At 36.7% G+C, this 21,496-nt stretch overlaps 2 protein-coding genes across 2 annotated transcripts; both read left to right on the top strand.

Moving 5' to 3' along the window:
- On the top strand, positions 1 to 1,171 carry l(3)87Df (cytochrome c oxidase assembly factor COX20 lethal (3) 87Df). Its single transcript, XM_074092796.1, has 2 exons — positions 1 to 163; positions 550 to 1,171. The coding sequence occupies exons 1-2, from the start codon at positions 113 to 115 to the stop codon at positions 862 to 864; spliced, it is 366 nt and encodes a 121-aa protein (XP_073948897.1). The 5' UTR covers positions 1 to 112; the 3' UTR covers positions 865 to 1,171.
- A 4,205-nt stretch (positions 1,172 to 5,376) lies between these two features.
- Positions 5,377 to 17,686, top strand: LOC141432108 (xanthine dehydrogenase-like). Its single transcript, XM_074093516.1, has 8 exons — positions 5,377 to 5,600; positions 9,423 to 9,577; positions 10,765 to 12,910; positions 12,989 to 13,297; positions 13,403 to 13,740; positions 14,059 to 14,863; positions 15,334 to 15,501; positions 16,384 to 17,686. Exons 1-8 carry the CDS (start codon positions 5,529 to 5,531, stop codon positions 16,432 to 16,434), a joined length of 4,044 nt encoding a protein of 1,347 aa, XP_073949617.1. The 5' UTR covers positions 5,377 to 5,528; the 3' UTR covers positions 16,435 to 17,686.
- The last annotated feature ends 3,810 nt before the right edge of the window (positions 17,687 to 21,496 follow it).

The raw sequence follows: 21,496 nt of genomic DNA, 5'->3' as shown, positions 1-21,496 counted from the left end.
TTATTATTTCTGTCAAATGTAGGTGCACGGTGCACTTGTCAGTGCATTACAAAAATAATTCGGAAATAAAATTATTTATTAGCGAGTGGAACCACCCAAGTAAGCTGCAATAATGGACACAGTCGTGAAATCAATGCTGGAAGAAGATCCGGAGGAAAAACCGGTATGAATCATACATTAATAAATAATATTTGAGACGTTATAAACAAGGCGCAATGTCTTTGACACACAGTCACGGAATATTTTATTTACCTGGTACAGTCGAGTTCATAAACTTGTGAGCAAACATTTTATCAAAAATATCTGACCACGACTCTATTGTTAACGGTGTAGAAGCGTGTTCAGATATTTTTGATCAAAGTTTTGCTCACAAGTTTATGAACTCGACTGTACGATACTTTAGTATTTAATCTCATGTTTACATGTTTACAATGCTATAAGAGTTACGACCTTGCTGCTGCCAAATCTTTATATTCATAGAAGTCAAGTGCCTAAAGCAAAGATAAAAATACATAACACCAATTAGCATTAAAATTTCCATTGTTTCAGGGACTTACAATAATGGGTCGGGATGTCTCTAAAATCCCCTGTTTTCGAGAAAGTTTTCTCTATGGAATTGCTTCAGGAGTGGGTATGGGCTTGATATCTTTCATCAAGACCTCAAAACCTATGTTCTCTCAGCATGTTGGTGTGGGATCATTTGCATTGTCGACTCTACTGTATTGGTCATACTGTAGATATCAGTGGTCAAAACAACGGTTTGATGCTCAACTCTTACAAGATGCATTAAAAGATAAGATCATGTATGAAGGTACAGCTGTCGAGAGGGAACTAGAGCAAAAAGGGGTTTTAAAGTCAGCATAGCATTTATTGAAATTTAAAGTCATTGTATATTCATTTACAGCAGGGGTGGCCAACTGGTTGATTGAGACTATTAGTCCAGTTGATCATGGCAAGGCAAAAAATACTGAACTATGCTGTTTCATTTAAGATTTCAAGAAGTATGTAATTGGTAGATCACACAGGGTTTTGTCAGTAAACAGTAGCTCTTGGGTCTAATCAAGTTGGCCACCCCTGATTTATAGAATAGTGTTGTATAGTAAGCATACATTGTGTAGTTTTATTTATATAGATTCAGTTTGAAATTTTAATAAATCATTATGTTGTTAAATATTTTGGTTTTATTAGACTAGCTGTCACCCGCAACCTATATTTGTGAAGAATGTGTTTGTCACAATCCTCCGGGACCTGTGCAATTTTACAGTATGAAAACTAGTCTGTTTACAGTCCAGGGTCTCGAAACATCTCCAAACCAAATTTCATCTAAATTTTAAACATGCACATGCACTTTTTTTGTATAATTTTTTGTAATTTTTCATTTTTAATAAAAATAAAAAAAACTGTCATTTTGGGTTTATTCAGGACAAATTTAAATATATTTTGATAAGATACAAGGGCGGATTCAGCTTTATGGGTCGTCACATGCTCAATTTTGTCACAGTTTTTTTTTTTTAACAATGACCACAAAAATATCTACTGTTGTCCTAGACTCAGTCCAGTCCCAGGGGTAGGGTTATGACCCCCTGGATAAGCCCTTGAATAAGTTGATTTTGTAAAACACTTAAAAGAATTCACAGTCATGTTTGATATAAAACGTCGACCGTACTGTAATATGTAATTTAATTTCGTAATAAAATTTCAGCTCCTTTGTAAAATATTACTCATGTCACATTAAATAAAAAACAACCAGTTGGCGATCTATGGCGTCTAGACAGAGAAACTGCGGTGCGGGTCAGAAAGGCGTCCCCGACCTAAATGATAATTCGCAGGCCCTCGTACCGGCAGACACTCATTGGGCGGCGGTACGTTCTCCGAGGTGCATCAATGTCTCGGATCAGAGTTAAATATTCGCAGGGCCAGATTTAGAGGTATGGAGGCCTTGGACAAAGGAGTGGAGCTCCCCCCCAAAAACGATTTTCCAAATAAAAGGAATGTAGTGTTTACTCGTCAGAATGAGAAAAAAAAACCGAAGTCTATTGTTTTTGTTGGACGGGTACACCTCTGTCGACATCTTATCCAGCTGGTCAAGGAATCCCAATTTCCATCAAATCTGTCCAGCTCATTTTAGCGTGAAGTAACGAACGCACGCAACGCGATATTATTAGAACTAGGTAGCAATCCATTCTGGTTCGTCTTACGGAAATCAATGAAACCGCAATTTTGAACATGAGACTACGTAAGACTGGTCTTGGTCTACGTAGGACTTGGTGGCACTATGAAGAATTAAGGGTTTACGCGTGCGTGTGTGCGTGCGTGCGTGCGTGTGTGTGTGTGTGTGTGTGTGTGACGTACCTATATAGGCTGAGATGATGATGACTTATTTTGTGACAGCCCTAACGCATTCTGAATGGCTAGATATAGTCTAGACTTCTAGAGTCTAGACGATTGTTGACATTTAGGCCGAGAGAAAGAGGATCGCCTACGACTAAAATGTATACACGTTGTATAGGTACAGTGTTTATGGACGATGATTGCAATTGCTATAGTATGAGATTAGGCGCTAAATATTGATTATTTGAAATTGATTGATAAACTCAAAAACTACTTAACCGATTGTAAATAATTATTCACAGCAAGTAACATAGGCTTTTTATCCCGGGAAAGTAAAAGTTGCCGCAGGATGGAAAGTATATTTTTTTCTATGACTGATTTGTTTTTAATGTCGACCGTTTTATGATTGTTTTAAGAACTAACTAATACGATTATTAATTGGTGCATCTATCTATAGGTCTATCTAAACCAAATATTACATCATTTATGTGTAATTTACTAGTTTTTCAATAAAAGGGCGAATGTCATTGCATTATTAGGAACGTGTACTCGTATTGGATGACTAGCGCATCATGTGCATTGTAAAGCCGGGTTTCCACTGAGCGTTTCGCCGCACGAGGCAAGCACCATGTGGCATGATTTTGTTCGTCACAGGGCTCAAAATCGCACCGAATCGGCGCGCTCAGTGGAGACCCGGCTTTAACCTCCTGAGTCCTGACATTTTTTAACAAACTTAGTGCTTAAGACCTAGACGTGGTTGACCTGCTTTATTTTGGATATTATTTAAAAATTCTTAAAATTCTTTATTCAATGAACGATTTTTACTTTATAAAGTACATTCGGCCGTTATTCTTAGTGTTAATTAGTCCTTTATAAAGTACGCGAGGACTCAGGAGGACAAAAAGCCAGCCTAAAGCTCCATGCACCCTCAAGTTAGGCGATTACCAAGTCCAAAGTACCATTAGTAGACAGAAATCACTACCTATGTCGTTTCGTATAATTAATTATGTACCTATTTAGTACTACCTAAGTATCTCTCTTTTTTGTCGAGGTTTACAAAGAACAAACACCATGTGCCATAAAGTGCTATTATTACCCAACTAATGGGAAGTTGAGCGAGGCGTACAGATGGAACATCAACCCAATATAACCTTGAAATAAACATAATTAATTAATAACCAAGAAAAAGCTGGAAAACCCCCGACTTTGTCACTTCACAGTTCAATATCTCAAAAGCGGCTAAACCGATTTTGATGAAACATATCTAAAAACAATCGCTAGAAAACCGGATTTCAAATAAAAAAAAACCGCATTCAAATCGGTCCACACGTTTATGAGCTACGGTGCCACAGATACACAGACACACATAGCGGTCAAACTTATACTTAACACCCATCTTTTTGTGTCGGGTTTAAAAATAATTAATAACTATATTAATTTAATTTCTAGTATACAATACTAAGATGCCCTTTAGTTTAAATGAAGGTTGAGAAAAGAGCATGTAGTTACGTTTATCAAACAAGCAGGGCTACTACGAAACTCGAAGTTCGTGTCGTCCGGTCCCTGTGACACTTATACTATTTAATACGAGAGCGAGAGGGACGGAACGATACGAACTTCGAGTTTCGAGTTGCCGTAGTAGCCCTGAAGGATGTGTAAATATTAGCGTGTTATCTATTGTTTTAGACATTAACATATTTTATGTGCCTGCTAATTGCAGCTACCTAATACAATGTTTACGACTGCCAAGCGAGACTGGGCGACAGAGATTAACTTGCCCACTGTCTGTAGTCCCTAATTGAAAATAAAACGTAACCAGAGCCGCCATGAGGCAAGATAGGGTCCTAAGAAACCCACGAATACCTATTGGGCCTCGAAGCCTCGTTAGAACGTCAAAAAGGGAATGTGATGAGAACGAAACTCATTATTTTCGTGTAAGCGAATACATACATATAATGAGGCTTCCGGGATCCTCGTATGGATGAGGTTCTTAGGGTGGATTCCTTATGCCCTTTTCTGGGAAAGAAAGAAGGCACTGAGCGTTACTACATGTCTATTGACTATCTAAACGCTATATCCTAATGTGCCTGTCTTACTCAAGATGTTCGTCTTGCTGTAATGATCAACTACTAAATCAACAAAACATATAATTAATTTAATATAAAGCAGGCACTATAAGCTTAATTTGCCGTTTTTAGGGTTCCGGAGCCAAAATGGCAAAACGGAAAGGGTTCCGTAACTATAAGGGTATAGTTTCGCCATGTCTGTCTGTCTGTCCGTCCGTCCGCGGTTTTGCTATCAATGCTAGAAAGCTGTAATTTTGCACGGATATATATGTAAACTATGCCGACAAAATGGTACAATTAAAAATCTGAAAAAAAATTTTTAGGGTACCTCCCATAGGCGTAAGGTGGGGGTGATTTTTTTTTCTGATCCAACCCTTTAGTGTGGGGTATCGTTTGCTCAGACGATTTTTTGATTCAGTGATTTGTTTGCGAAATATTCAACTTTAAAGTGCAAATTTTCATGAAAATCGAGCGCCCCCCTCTCTAAAATCTATTATTGTTTATTAGTAGTTTAAGAGTAAATAGCAGCCTAAGGTATAAAATATACCTAAACTTGGAAGATTCCGTATAAAATACGAAATCCTTAGAAAAATATTACTTAATTTTTTCGTAATGGCAACGGAACCCTATTTTGGGCGTGTCCGACAGGCACTTGGCCGGTTTTTAAAAATGCTAGCGCAAAAATGGCTTATTTTCGGTCAACTTTTATTGTTTAGGTATTTTATTGCTTGTTTTGATATCTCCACATTTGTGTGCAAAGGCATATTAATGTTGACCTAATAACATTATTAAGAATAATATTAAATAATACATTATAATGTGTTTGTTCCTTTACAATGTAGATGAAATAAATAAACCCGAGAGAGGGCTCTCAACACTAGTCTTAATTTAAGCGTCTCACTCAGTGGCACCTATATATGTATATATTATAATCCCCGTACATTTTATGTTACTCTTTGGCTGCACAACACAGCGCAGTTAAACGATGTTGGTCGTGCGAGTCGGCTGGACACATGCTTAAGTTTCACGTAGTGTTTTATTTAAAACGTCTACCTAATTGACACGTTCAAGTCATTAGTTTATATAATTGATAGTTAACGTGTTTTTATTAAATTTGTTATCTCAGTAGGTATGGACGAGATAGAAAAGTTGATCCCAAAAGAGGCACATACTGAGCTGGTGTTTTTCGTAAACGGGAAGAAGGTAAGTAAGTTTTATTCCACTGATTACTTTAGCATTGTTTTGAATTTAAATTAACTTACTATGTACTTAATAACTACTTAATTAGGTACCCTTGGGTCGAAAATTTGTAAATTGAAAACATTCTGTCGATCAATTCAACATGACGACCGGATGCCAGTGGTTAGAGAACCTGACTACGAAGCTTGAGTTCCCGGGTTCTATTCCCGGCCGGGGCAGATATTTGTATGAATAATACGAATGTTTGTTCTCGGGTCTTGGATGTTTAATATTTATTTAAGTATGTATTTTTCTATATACTACATTTATCGCTTACTATGTATCTTTTTATTTAATTCTTTAAATATAACAATATAAAATGTAAAAATAATAAAATACAATAAAAGACAACTTAAACCTAAGTATATAAATGTTCTCAGCTATATCACAATTAATTAACTACATACTCTACTACATATATTGTGTTTTAGCTGTTGGTTCTCCTTAAATAAATAAATGTAAGTAAGTATGTTTATTTGTTGCCTAGTATCCACAGTACAAGCTTTGCTTAGTTTGGGACTACCTAGGTCAGGTGTCAAGTGTCCCATGATATTTATTATTATTATTCTTTTGAGCATATTTTGAATTAACTATGAATAATCGTAATAAAGATTCGCGGCCTTTCACATGGTCGCAATCCACAGGTTACAAAATACTGGTTTATTTTAATAACTTAGCTTTAGATATAAAAATCTGAAATTTTGTATGGTTTTGTAGAAGTTTGCAATCAATATTTTACGAAATTTCCGCAGGAAATGGTATTTTGCAAAGGGGACAAAGCTGCGGGTGCAAGCTATTTTATAAAGCACGTTTCGTGTCGTATCAAGACGACGATTTGTTTGCAAAATATTCAACTTTAAAGTGCAAATTTTCATTAAGATCGAGCTCTAAAATCTAAACCGGTGGGTGGAAAAATTTGAAAAAAATCAAGATGGTAGTAGATATATCAAACTTACAAGGAAAACTATAACGGTTAAGTTTTCTTGAGAATTATTAGTAGTTAGAGTAAATAGCAGCCTAAGGTATTAATAAAATACCTAAACTTGGAATGTTCCGTACAAAATACGAAATCCTTAGAAAAATATTACTTAATTTTTTCGTAATGGCTACGGAACCCTATTTCGGGCGTGTTCGACACGCTCTTGGCCGGTTTTTCTATTTTATCTTATTTTATATCTTATATAGGTATGCTTAAATAAAAATGAATTGCCGAACGACGGCACCGAATTAGATAATTATTTTTATGTTGTGTTCGTTAATGTCAGGACAAGGTTTGTGCGTAAACGATAACGGGGGCGAAGCCGCGGGCAACAGCTAGTATTATATATACTTATTATGTATGTCTTTTCTACAGTATTTCATATAGGTTAGGTACCTACTTTCCAAGCAAATGAAAAAAGTACCTTATATCAAAAGTACATTTCTACAAAAAAAGTACCTACTGATTTCCCAGGCAACCCCTGCGGCGCTGTATGGCCCCTATCAATGTGATAGGTACAGTCAAGTGTAAAAATGTGAACTTATTCAAAGTTTCAAAAATAAGTACTATTCTCTTATTCCGACGCAATAAGGCCGTAGTAACATATTTTTGAGTGGTTCGAATAAATACAGTGGAGTCCGTTTAGTACGACTTCGCATTTAACAACCAACCGTTTTTAGCGACGTAAGTATAGACATATGTTTGGTTTTAATATGAGCCACCATGAACACATCCGTTCGTTTAGTACGGCGTCCGGTTAGTACGACGTAATATCACCGGCCCCTTGGCCGTCGCTATAACCGGATTCTACTGTACTTATTTTTGCACTTGACTGTACCTACCTATCTAATATTTTATTTAAGTTACATTTCGATTGAAAGGTTAAGAGTAGATTTTTTGGTGATATCCTGGTTTATAAGTAATTATAAAGTTGTGACTTATTATTGCATCGTGGTTACATCTAGAGTAATCGGATCCTTCTTGGAAAGTTGTACCTACCTAGCTGCTGTAATGTAGTTGCCCTTTGGCTATGTAATTTGAGCGAGAAAGCTGCAACTGTTTAAAGCATAATACCTATATTTAAAGGCGACTGGAAAACAATGTAAGAAAACTGCACATTTAATAATGTGAAGCAATTTAAGGTGGCACGATTTTCATTAGTACTAATTTATTTACACAATCATGTGCGCTTGAAAGAATAATTTGAAACCTAAATCACATCTGTTGACGTTTATTTACCTAAAGAAAGCTTTTGATTAATATAGATGATTATTTTAGTTAATTTTTGGCTATTTTAGAGCCGACAGGCATATCTAGAAATGACGGCAAGAGACCGGACGGAATGTCTCTGATTCCGTGGAGTATGGGACATGTGCTAGTGTGGGATGCAACTTGTGTTGACACACTGACCCCGTCTCATCTCCACCGAACATCAATAAGGGCAGCAGCAGCAGCAGAAATGGCAGAAACTGCCAAAGCAGGAAAATACAGTGGTCTCGGTGCCGAATATGATTTTGTACTTTTCGGCGTCGAGACCCTTGGTCCGTGGGGCCCTGGCGCTCTGAGTCTCTTCAAAGATCTATCAAAGAGACTCAGAAATACCACAGGAGACCGAAGAGCTGGCAGTTTCCTCGCTCAACGCATCAGTCTTGCGATCCAACGGGGAAATGCTGCCAGCATCTTTGGTACCATGCCGCAGTGTCCATTCTTAGATTTATTATAGTTTTAGCTTAAAATAATTTTACCGTACCTAATATACCTTTTTTTTAGTTGGACCTGTATTGTTCTGGAAATAAAGTTCAAAATATTTTTTGTCAATATGTGAGTGGATGGCGACAGTATCCATAGATGAGAGTGTGTACCTATACCTACTGGGCCGCACGGCACTAAGTTCGGGAGCAATTATTTTGCGAAATGGTAACGGCACCCTACCTACTTCCTTTTTCTAAATAAATAATGATTTCTGAAATTTTCGCGATTAATACATGAAATAACTACCTACCAAATAATTCGTTTAAGTTTGTAGTCGTATATCTATTATAATTGAAATCTGTTTAAAAAAAATATACCTCGTTGAGTTTCTTGCCGGATTCTTCTCAGCAGAGGTTTTTCCGAACCGGTGGTAGATTTTTTTGTCATTCATAAGTGCTTGTTATAGCCTAAATTGAATAAAGATATTTTGACTTTGACTTTGAAAATAATAATGCTTAAATAGACAGACACACATTTTAAGTAGGTTTAAATAAATAGGTAATATTAACGATTACATTTATTTGCACTATCTAAGCCATACCTTATAAGTACCTTTAAATGTCATTGGTAGCACTTATTTAGGGTTTTGCGATAGTCAGCCCTGTGTATCTTACGCACACATTGACGCGTGTACGGACATTTAGTCGTGCCTATGTAGATTCAAGAACGCGTATTTTGTATGGCGTGTCCGCCGTGTGGCGTAGGCTAAACTCTAGCTAGCCTAATGCAACTAGGCCAATCTGCTCTTTGATCATGACAGCGAAATTAACAAAGACTTTTGTTTACAACAAATTACAAGCATGTGTGAGAAAATATCTTAGTCTAAACTGCAGCGATCAAGTGAAAGTATTTTCTAAATTAAAATACATCGTCATAATATCAACATACGTCCTTCCGGCCCTACAAATAGAGTCGTATCAGATATTTATGCACGCTTGTTGTGTTAGATATTGGTGCTGGTGACTGTACACTCATAACAACTAGCTCAGTAGTCGACCGATCGACCAACCGTAGGTACATTACATTGATAATTGCGTAATTATATATATTTACAGGTAACTGAACCACATCCGGATCCAGAATGGACGCTGCTATGGTACCTGCGCAGGCGGCTCCACCTGACGGGCACGAAGTACGGCTGTGGCGAGGGTGGCTGCGGTGCTTGTACCGTCATGGTGTCCCAGTATTTGAAGCTGGAAGATAGGGTGCAGTATCCTTTTGAAAAATCACGAGACATGTTTTTTCCCCTAGATATATGGTTCGTGTTTTAACACTTTTATAAGCTTAAATACCTATTTTTTATAAGCTGGCCAAACGTGATTCCCCCATAGATTTTGTATGGCAATCATGGGCGGTGCCATCACTATTCATTTTATATAATTCAAATCAACTAAAAATACATTTTATAGATAAAAAAAATTTGAACAAAAAAGTAAAAACGACTCCAAAAAATTAAAAAATAACAAAAAATGGAACAACTACAAAACCCTTGAAAATATTTTTCTAGCGACTTTCTTACCGACTTCGAGCTAGTAGATAGCTACCTAGAAAAATATTTTCAAGTGTTTTGTAGTCGGTTCCATTTTTTGTTATTTTTTTGGAGTCGGTTTTACTTTTTTGTTAAAAAATTCTTTATTTCTCACTTTTTAGTGATTCGTAGCCAAAGTACATCTCACAACGATTCCATTAAGCCCAAACACGGCTTAGTTACGTTGTTTTATAACAGAGTTCCGTTGCCTATCTTTCGGCTTCAGCATCAGATCAGTTCGACAGAATCATTAACTTAAAGCTCCTTCTTAGTCGCTTATCTAGGTATATTAATCATGATCGTTTATAGACGAGCGAGCATTACTTAGCTTTGACGAGTTCCATTGGTCGTCCACGGTCTTCTTCATCAGGTTCAGTTTATCAAATGATACTTTCTGAATGTAAATGCTTATCTTAATGCTAAAAATGCCAAAATCGCCTTAGGTGTGCCTATAAAATTTGAGGTTTGCCCTCGATTTCCCTAGGATCCCATCATCAGATCTTGACTTGGTGACAATGGGACCACCTCAAAAGAATAGGTACTCTTTCGATTAAAAAAAAATTAAAAAAATCGGTCCACAATTAACTGAGTAATCGGTGAACATACATTAAAAAAAATACAAACATTGGATCATAGAACCTTCTCCTTTTTTTGAAGTCGGTTAATGAAAACTAACCTTTATATCCACGATGCGGCAACCAAATACTTAAGTGTTGGGTCGTACCGTACCTACTTAATATAAATTCTAGAATTACTTAGCCGAATAATTTTAAAATCTTACAAAGGTGCAAATCTATTTATTAAATAAAATTCTACTTACTCGTATAAATTCAAATGACTAATGAAACACCTTTAATTCAAACAAACAGACATATAGCTGTAAACGCTTGCCTGATACCACTGTGCTCCATGCATGGTCTGGCAGTTACCACCGTCGAGGGTATAGGAAGCTCTGAGAAAAAACTTCATCCAGTCCAAGAAAGGATAGCAAAGGCTCATGGGTCTCAGTGTGGATTCTGTACTCCCGGGATAGTCATGTCCATGTACGCTTTGCTGAGAAATAAGACAAAAATAGTCGAAAAAGACATCGAGACAGCTTTTCAAGGAAATCTCTGCCGCTGCACTGGATATAGGCCAATAATAGAAGGATTTAAAACTTTTATAGAGGCTTGGGAAAAACAGTATGTGACCGGAGACATTGGCAGTGACATAAATTCTTGTATAATGGGAAAAGAATGCTGTCTAAATAAGGAAAGTAATGAAATTACACCAAAACTGTACAACAAAACATCTTTTCAGCCCTATGATCCCACACAGGAGCCAATATTTCCGCCAGAGCTTAAAATAAATATGAAATATCAAGAAGAATACGTTTATTTTAAAGGCGACAGAGTAGTATGGCTACGGCCGCAAAATTTAGAACAATTACTAGCGATAAAGAACACGTTTCCTTGTAGTAAAATAGTAATTGGGAACACAGAACTTGGTGTTGAAATGAAGTTTAAAAAACTGGTATATCCAGTTTTAGTATCCCCAACTTTACTAAAGGAAATGAACTTTTGCGCGATAACAAACAAGGGGATTGAAATAGGTGCCTCCACTACACTCACCAACATAGATAAGTTTCTGAAAAGCACAATTTCAAAAAATGCTGAAAGGTCTAAAGTGTTTGAAGCAATAAAAGACATGCTTCATTGGTTTGCTGGTACTCAAGTTCGTAATGTTGCTTCGCTTGTTGGGAACATTATGACGGCAAGCCCAATATCTGATCTGAATCCAATTTTGATGGCATCTTCTGCTGTTTTAAATGTACGCAGTTTAGCCCGAGGGCAAAGAAAGGTCGTCATTAATGAAATATTTTTCAAAGGATACAGGAAGACTATTATTGAGGACGATGAGATTGTCACCTCAGTAGAAATTCCATTCACAACAAAAACACAAACCTTCAAAGCATACAAACAGGCTAAAAGAAAGGAGGATGACATTTCTATAGTTACAGCGGCATTTAATGTTGAGTTTGAAGACAACAGTCTTGTAGTTAAAGAAGCGAGATTATGCTTTGGTGGAATGGGACCAACAACAAGATGTGCTGTTAAATCTTCGGAATTAATGAAAGGGTTGACGTGGAATAACAAAATACTGAGTGCTGTTTGTGATTCTCTAGCACGAGAATTTGAGTTAGACATTTCAGTACCTGGAGGTATGGCAGAATACCGAAAATCTCTTTGTGTAAGCTTCTTTTTTAGATTTTACCTTGATGTATTAGGTAAAAATAAAACATTAAATGGAAACTCAGTGCCATCAACATATTTAAGTGCAGCTACTGAAGAACCTACATTACCTTGGAAAAGTTCCCAATATTTTGAAATTATTGACAACAATAGAAAAGTATCAGATGCTGTAGGCAAACCAATACCGCATATGTCTGCTAATAAACAAGCCTGTGGCGAAGCCCTTTACTGTGATGATGTTCCACATTTTGAAGATGAGCTCTACCTTACACTAGTATTTAGCACAGAACCTCACGCAGAAATTTTATCAATAGACGCCAGTAAAGCTTTGTCAGTTCCTGGAGTAGTAGCGTTTTTATCAGCATCAGATATAGACGAGAATTGCAATAAGTTAGGACCTATCTTTGATGATGAAGAAATATTTTCTTCAAAGATCGTGACAAGCAGATCATGCGTTATTGGTGCCGTTGTTGCAGAGTCTGAAAGTGTAGCAAGAAAAGGAAAAGACCAAGTCGTTGTTAACTACAATTCACTCACACCTATAATAATCAGCATTGAGGACGCTATGATCCATAAATCTTTCTATTCAAGCTCCCCACGAGTGCTGAAAAAAGGAGACGTGGCTGATGTTTTTAAAAACACAAAGCTTAGTCACATAGTAGAAGGTTGCATTAGAACTGGAGCACAAGAACATTTTTACCTGGAAACAATGTCTGCTTTCGCCATCAGAAAAGAGGATGAATTAGAAGTGATCTCTTCTACTCAAAATCCAGCTGAAATTGGGGTATGTGTACTAAACATATCTGTCTAAATAAAATTAAGTGTAATAAAAGTTATACATATTTTTCATTTTATTTTACAGCATTTTGCCGCTAGAGCTCTTGGGATATCTAATAATAAAGTCGTGTCTAAAGTTAAAAGGATTGGGGGTGGTTTCGGAGGAAAAGAAACTCGTGCAAGTATACTGGCTATCCCCGTTGCAGTGGCCGCCTACAAACTAAAGAAGCCTGTCAGGGCTGTCCTGGACCGAGATGAAGACATGCAGGTTACAGGCTACCGGCACCCTTGTCTAATTAAATATCGCGCCGCGTTTGATGACGAAGGGAAAATATCAGCCACTAAATTTGAGATCTATGTTAACGCAGGATATTCTATGGACATATCATGTTCGGTTAGTTATTGATACTGTTTGCTTTTGCTTTGCTTGTAAATAATAATAACATGAATACTCCTGCCCATCACTGGATGGAACTAATGAAAGTTATTTAAATTACAGATGGTAGAAAGAGTGCTAATGCACGTGGACAACTGTTATTTTATACCAAACATGCACATCGAAGCCTACCTCTGCAAAACGAACATGCCATCAAATACAGCTTTTAGAGGCTTTGGTGCTCCAAAAGCCATGTTAGCTGCTGAGGTAATGATAAGGGACATAGCCGCTGCTTTAAAGAAGGATTACGAAGAAATTGTCGATATCAATTTGTACAGAGAAGGCCAGTTGACACATTTTAACCAGACCCTTTCATATTGTACGTTATCCAGATGTTGGACCGAATGCATTGAAAGTTGCGACTATTGGGAAAGGAAGAAAAATGTAGAACACTTTAACAGGTTACATATTTACTTAATACTTGCCGTTATGATACGACAACAATGTTTAGAGATGAAAGTCTTTCCAAAAAAAAAATAGGGTTGAATACTAATTTGTCGCGCTCTGTCCGCTAATTTTGCTGCAGCTGATATAGACTTCAGCTTCACTCACTTAGCTGAGCGAAATTTGTCGTATTCATAGTAATAAATAACAAGCTGAACTTCCTGTCAATTCTCCTCACCAAATCTATGTACTACCTACTTTTAAATGTATTTCGTTACTAGTAACAAGTGGTTCATAGCACTTAAATGTCTAAAGCTATAAACGTTTACTTACAGGTGTAACAGATGGAAGAAGAGAGGAATTTGTCTAACCCCCACGAAATATGGAATATCATTTCAAGGTGACCTTCTCATGCAGGGCGGAGCCTTGGTGCTGGTGTATACAGACGGATCAGTTCTAATATCAATCGGAGGAATTGAAATGGGCCAAGGTCTATTTACGAAAATGATACAAGTTGCGTCTAGAGTTTTAGAAATTGATATTAGCAAAATACATATAAGTGAAATGGCAACTAATACTGTACCAAATAGTTCACCGACAGCGGCGAGCATGAGCTCTGATTTATACGGGATGGCAGTTGTTGATGCCTGTAACACTCTCAAGAAAAGATTGGAAAAGTATCAGACTGCAAATCCTACCGGCCAATGGGAAGATTGGGTCTCTGCTGCGTACTTCGACAGAATCCAATTATCAGCAACAGGTTTTTACGCGTCGCCGAAAATAGATTACAATCCTGATACAAACACCGGCAACTTGTTTGAGTACTTCACGTATGGCGTTGCATGTTCAGAAGTAATAGTAGATTGTTTGAGTGGTGATCATCAGGTATTGAGAACCGATATAGTTATGGATTTAGGAGAAAGTTTAAATCCAGCTATCGATATTGGACAAATTGAGGGCGCTTTTACTCAAGGATATGGTTATTTTACTATTGAAGAAATGGTGTTTTCACCAACTGGCGAGGTTTTATCACGGGGTCCTGGTGCCTACAAGATACCCGGTTTCTCTGATATACCAAAAACTTTCAACGTTTCGCTGCTTAAGGGTGCACCGAATCCACGCGCTGTTTATTCTTCTAAGGTACTTATGAACAATTTTCTATTTGCTTTTTGCGTGTTTACTTAATTGGCTTGAAATTTGGCATTCTGAACTGAAACTGTTTCAGTTCATTGATATGGACCGCCGCAAAGTACCGCCTGATTCAATAAATTATGTCAATTTGGTGACAATACAATGATCTGGTAGTGAGTGACATCCTGGTGGTCTGGCCAGGATCGTCTCCGCAGGACGGAACCTCTCAACGGTTAATGGCATCGACATGAGATTTGATACGGAAATGTACAATGCAAGTACAGTAAACTAAAAGTACAGTCAGCAGAAAAGCTTGTTCATAAACTTCTGATCACGCTTCTACGACTTCTTCACTTCTCTTCATAGAGTCGTGTTCAGATATTTTTGATTAGATTTTTGGTCATTCATAAGTTTATGAACTCGACTGTACTAAAAAGGTATTTTTTAACAAAAACTTATTTTGCTGACATTATTTACAGGCTGTGGGCGAACCTCCGCTGTTCCTGGCGGCCTCAGTATACTTCGCAATCAAGGAGGCTATCCGCTCAGCTCGTCTGGATGCTGGAGCCAGTTTAGAATTTGTGTTAGACGTGCCGGCTACTTGCGCCCGAATCAGGATGGCATGTGAAGATCAATTTACTCAGCAGGTAAATCATTAGTAATTGTAAAGATATCGCAGAGCCCGGAATTTTCGCGGCATTTTTGATCTGTCATAGTGATTTCTCACTTATTCCGATATTCAATTTCGATATATCGACACCACAACTTGTTAAAAAGGATTAAAAGTAAAGATCAACATTAGATGGTTTAATCGTTAAAGAGCGATCTCTTCCAATTAATTTTTGAGCAGTCGAAAATGTGAAATAGAAGTAAATATGCATTATGCAATGAAAACAATGAAGAGTTAACAATTTCTAATTTTATAATTCATTTTTATATTCAAAGTCTGTTGTAGTGCTAAGTGTTCCATTAGTATCTTTATAATAGATAGTACGATTATTATTTTACGATAATATTATAATCGATATCATTTAGGTAGAGTCGATAAGTGAGAAGTCAATATGACATATCAAAAACTTATCTCATTCACTCAATCACGTCTAAACCGCTGAATCGATGTGAATGAAATTCGGTATACGGATAGTTTGAGTCCCGGAGAAGGACATAGGGTAGTTTTTATCCCAAAAAATGCATAGTTCCCGCGGGATAGCGATAAACGAATATTACGCGGACGAAGTCGCGGGCAACAGCTAGTAGGTAAATAATAGTATATCACGTGAAATTTTACTTAAAAGAGTAGCGTAGTCATTAGTGCTTACGTAGATGTCAATATCATTATGCCATTTCAAACGAATTTGATCCCTAGATATTGTATCTTCATTCATACACACGTGTATCTTAAAAATAACTTGCTGATCCTGCTGACATTGAAATTATAATATATCTGGGATATTATTAACGTAACCATAATACAGATTCTGTTGGTCGTAAATAAATAAATTAACTTGTAATTTTATTTTTAATTTCAGGTGAAACCAACTATCACCAGGAACGGTAAACCATGGAATATTGTTGCATAGAGATCTAATAATAATTTAGGCACGTACTATTTATTATACATACAGACAGACTAACCATTCAAATCTGGAACAATCGTACAATATTCCCACTGCTGGGCACAAGCATCCTCTCAGAATTACTGTTACCAGTGCCTCTAGTGTGGCGTTTTCACAAAACTATTCGAAGACGTAAATCGAGCGTTCGATCGTCGATAAGCCGCCACATGACCATGGTGCGGCGTCGTCACCCGTTTTCGTTACGATACGCGGACTTTCCGCTAGAGGCGCTGTCCGTGTTTCCACTATACAAATTGAGATTTTAACGCGAACGCGATAGAGACGTATTTTGTGAACGGGAAAAAACACTAAGCACACATTCAGTTTTCAGTATTACTTAATTATTATGATTTTCCTTGGCAGGCAATGAAATGTCACTATGTCCTTTTCTGTGCGAAGGTTCCGCAGTAGGTAATCATTAATCAATTAATTTGTTCAATAGTACCAACACATAAATAAGTTAATAAAGTGCTTATAGTGCAGGGACCTACAGTAGGAACTTATGTAAACTCTTTACTATGTAAAAGTAAAGAAACAAACAATTAATAACTTATCCCTTTAAGCAGAGGTTCCCAAACTTATTTCGTGTAACGCCCACTTTGAAAATCAGTTATTTTGTAGGGCCCCCCATTTTTTACACCTTAAAAACCTCAATAACACATTAGTCTCGCCTGGAGTTAAATTAAACCTATATTTTTCTGGGCCCCTTACGCCCCCTTCTAGGCCTCAGCGCCCACAAGGGGGCGTTATCGCCCACTTTGGGGAAGACTGCTTTTAAGGGATCTCTACCAGTACGTGCTATATAACCTAGCTATTGTAGCAGTGTGTCTGTTGATACTTACGTCGCTGGCACGAAACAACGCTCGTTTGAATGGAAATGCGATCAGTACTCGTACGTACGGTCAGCATCAAAAGTAGCTGGTTACTTTTTTACTTTGTCACATTAACACATTTGTCAATCTTGTATGGCGCTAAGTACGTGGCTGTAAAACGACAAAGTACTAAAGTAACCAGCTACTTTTGATGCTGACTGTACATAGGTACTTTACATACCTACTCGTATTTATTTGTTATTATTCTAAAGTTTGAAATTTAATGCAGTTTTTTATATACATAAGTGCATTATGTCGGTTATCTTTTTCTCTAAATATCAAAGTGATTTTATGTATATTTTATTAAGTCTCGTTGTAAGAACCATTTTAATTAAAATATTGAATATGCACAAAATATGTTTGTTTTGTTTAAACCTATCTATCTAATACCTTTAAACGAGCAATTCCTTTATATCCTACTAATATTATAAATGTGAAAGTTTGTGAGTGAGTGAGTGAGTATGTTTGTTACTTCTTCACGCTGAAACGGCTGGACGTATTTGGATGAAATTTGGCAAAAAGTTAGTTTATAACCTGGATTAAACCATAGGATACTTTTTATCCCGATATTCCCACGGGATAGGGACAAAATTTTGAAATAACAACCGCTGGGCTTAGAGTCATGAAATTTGGTATGTAGGTTGCTGGACGTCTGGAATAACATGTAGGCTACTTTTTATCCCGATATTCCCACGGGATAGGGTTAAAATCTTGAAAAACCAACCGCTGGGTTTAGAGTCATGAAATTTGGCATGGTTGTTATAATGTAACGTCAATGAAAACCACGATTTAATTTTAGGGAATACGGTATTTGACTATTTTGTATTTGTTTTATACATTAAAACTACACAATGCCTGTTATCGAATAGAAAAACATTTTTTAAGCTACCTTTACAAATAACAAAGTTATAAACGTTTGAAATTCAAGATTAGACAGAGAAAGATATACTTGCATGTGACGTCACACGCCAGTAGCTCCATACTTGCTACATAGAGAAAAGCGTTTGAGAAAGAGACAGGTATACAGATTTTTCAAAAAATCAATATAAATCCAATTTTCAACCGATTTAAGTTTTCTCTTCGCTAAACATTGTCTGTATATCTATCATCATCATCATCATCATCCCAGCCTATATACGTCCCACTGCTGGGCACAGGCCTCCTCTCAGAACAAGAGGGCTTGGGCCATAGTTCCCACGCAGGCCCAGTGCGGATTGGGAACTTCACACGCACCATTGAATTGCTTCGCAGGTTTGTATATCTATATTTTCATAATAATATTAAGATATGGCAAATTCAGGAGTTGTCAAATACCGTATTCCCACGAGAATTTAATAAAATCTCGGAATTTCAATTCAACTGCTGTATATAATGATTTACGCGTGCAAAGCCGCGGGTAAACGCTATATATATATGGGACTTGATTTAATACCTTAATTTACTTACTACCTTGTTTAATACCTTACCTCCTCGTATGCGGGACCTAAAGAAAGTACTACTGCATTCTAGTCTCATCTGTTTTAAGAAGCACAAATTCTGCTTACAAAAAGATAGCCTTAAATTTGGCACTACTTAATAGGGATGACGACTGGGTTAAAAATATATCATTATATTTAGTCCGCCAGTTAGATTAAGGACAAATATGGGCCACGTATTTTGTGGTTTATCAAATTATTAAAAATCGATAAAGGTATAGATCATCAAACTCCCGGAGCCTTGTGACGTCATCGTACAATAATTATAGTGACTTCACTCGAAACTTCTAAGCACTGTATCCTCGTAATTTTTCGTTTGTCAAACAAAAGAAAAAATACGTGTACAATATTTTTTAATTATGTAACTGACGGACTAAAACAGTTTTTTTTAGTCGTCTAGCCTATTCTATAAATAATTCCAAGATCAGAACTAGACTTTTAGGAGTTACAAAATAAATACCTGGTTAATCAACTGCGTTGGCTATGAAGTCTTCATTATCATCATCATCATCATCAGCTGAATGACGTTCACTGCTGTAAAAACCTTACCTACCTCTCATAGACATAAAGTGGGGTAGGTACTGTGGGTGATTTTTTTTCTCGTCTAGGATAAGTCTTTTAAAATCATTACTAAGTTGTGAAGACGATTTTTCAATAAAGTGATTAAAGTGAAGTGATTTTTAGGGTTCCGGAGCCAAAATGGCAAAAACGGAACCTTTATAGTTTCGCCATGTCTGTCTGTCTGTCCGTCCGCGGCTTTGCTCAGGGACTATCAATGCTAGAAAAAGCTGTAATTTTGCACGGATATATATGTAAACTATGCCGACAAAATGGTACAATAAAAAAACCTGAAATTTTTTTTTAGGAAAAAAAAAAATACCTCCCATAGACGTAAAGTGCGGGTGATTTTTTTTTCTTATCCAACCCTATAGTGTGGGGTATCGTTGGATAGGTCTTTTAAAACCATTAGGGGTTTGCTAAGACAATTTTTCGATTCAGTGATATGTTTGCGAAATATTCAACTTTAAAGTGCAAATTTTCATTAAAATCTAGCGTCCCCCCTCTAAAATCTAAACCGGTGGGTGGAAAAATTTGAAAAAATTCAGGATGGTAGTAAATATATCAAACATTCAAGGAAAACTACTTGAGAATTATTACTAGTAGTTTATGAGTAAATAGCAGCCTAAGGTATAAAATATACCTAAACTTGGAAGATTCCGTATAAAATACGAAATCCTCAGAAAAATATTACTTAATTTTTTCATAATGGCCACGGAATCCTATTTTGGGCGTGTCCGATACGCTCTTGGCCGGTTTTTCACTGCTTCAAGGGGTAACAGAGCTGAGGCAATATTGTTTATTCGCAGGCGCTCGCAATCGCATTCACCATCTGTTTCTATCCACATTTTATACCTACTGTGTGTGTGATAGAAAAATAAGTGACGGAAATGATTATGATTCCGAATTGCGTTAGACAAAAAGGCATCTGAATAGTTGATATATTAATTTCAGCTTGAAACGTCCACGCGTTCCTGAGATAAAGGGTCTTGACAGAAAGACAACAAAAAGTGATCTAACAGGGATTCAGATTTTTCTTTTTGAGGTAGGTAAGTAACTCTAAAAATAATTATTATTTAAGGAGAATATTGGAAAAGGGACTCGTCCTTCTATTTATATGATACGAGCGGTATCAATATCATGCGCGTTCTTAAATAAAACAAAAGAGATAAGACAATGTCCTGATAACTTTATAGGTACCTATATGTCATTGCAAGTCACTGACAAGCTACTTCATAGAATTTATCTACACGTTGGTAAAAGGCACGTTTGTCTTAAATCGTTACTGGGCTTTTGAATGTTCTTGTCTACCTATACGAAGATCAAATAAATGTACCTACTGAGCGGCAAAACAATCTGGCCCTCAAGTATGCAGTTAAGAGATAATTTTTAATGTAGAGTGGGCCAAATTTTGTGCTGCTGAGTATAGTATTATTGATATTATGATAACACTTAGCCTTTTCTCACGCGTAAACCATCTAGGAGTCGAATTGAATTTACTGAATTTTGAAAAAAAAACCAATGGAAATTTCCAAAAATTGTCATGCAAGTTTTGGAAATTTCCATTGGTTTTTTTTTCAAAATTCAGTTTTCAACTTTTCATTAATGTTGCATAAAAATAGCGGTAGAAATTTTGTGATTTAATCTGAATCTCGTGGGCATATTGGGATAAAAGATAAAAAGTAGCTTACCTATGTGTTATTCCAGACGTCAAGCAATCTAGAACAAAATTTCATCCAAATCCGTTCAAGAATTTTAACATGAAGGAGCAGGGTTTGAATGATCTTTAAATGATAGCTTTTTGTAAATACTTAATTAAATACGATTGACACAGCTTAGGTATATATTATTTTACCTGAGAATATAATTATGAGGGTTACATAAGATCAATCTCTTATTTTTATGAATACAGTACCTGGGCGACCGAGCTAAAACTCGATAATAAGCGTTTTTCCAGAGATAAGACCAAGCTCTCACATACCAAATTTCATCGAAATCGTTTGAGCCGTTCCCGTGCCGTTCCATGATATATATATGCAGTTCTGAATTAATGTAAAGTTCCACTCAATGTTGCAGGCAAGTAGGTAGATACAATGTTGTTGTTTGATTCAACTCAAGCAC

The sequence above is a fragment of the Choristoneura fumiferana genome, chromosome 10 (genome assembly GCF_025370935.1).
Source record: "Choristoneura fumiferana chromosome 10, NRCan_CFum_1, whole genome shotgun sequence".
Lineage (NCBI taxonomy): Eukaryota > Metazoa > Arthropoda > Insecta > Lepidoptera > Tortricidae > Choristoneura > Choristoneura fumiferana.
Note: the sequence above shows the minus strand (reverse complement) of the source record. Positions and strands in the feature narration are given on the sequence as shown.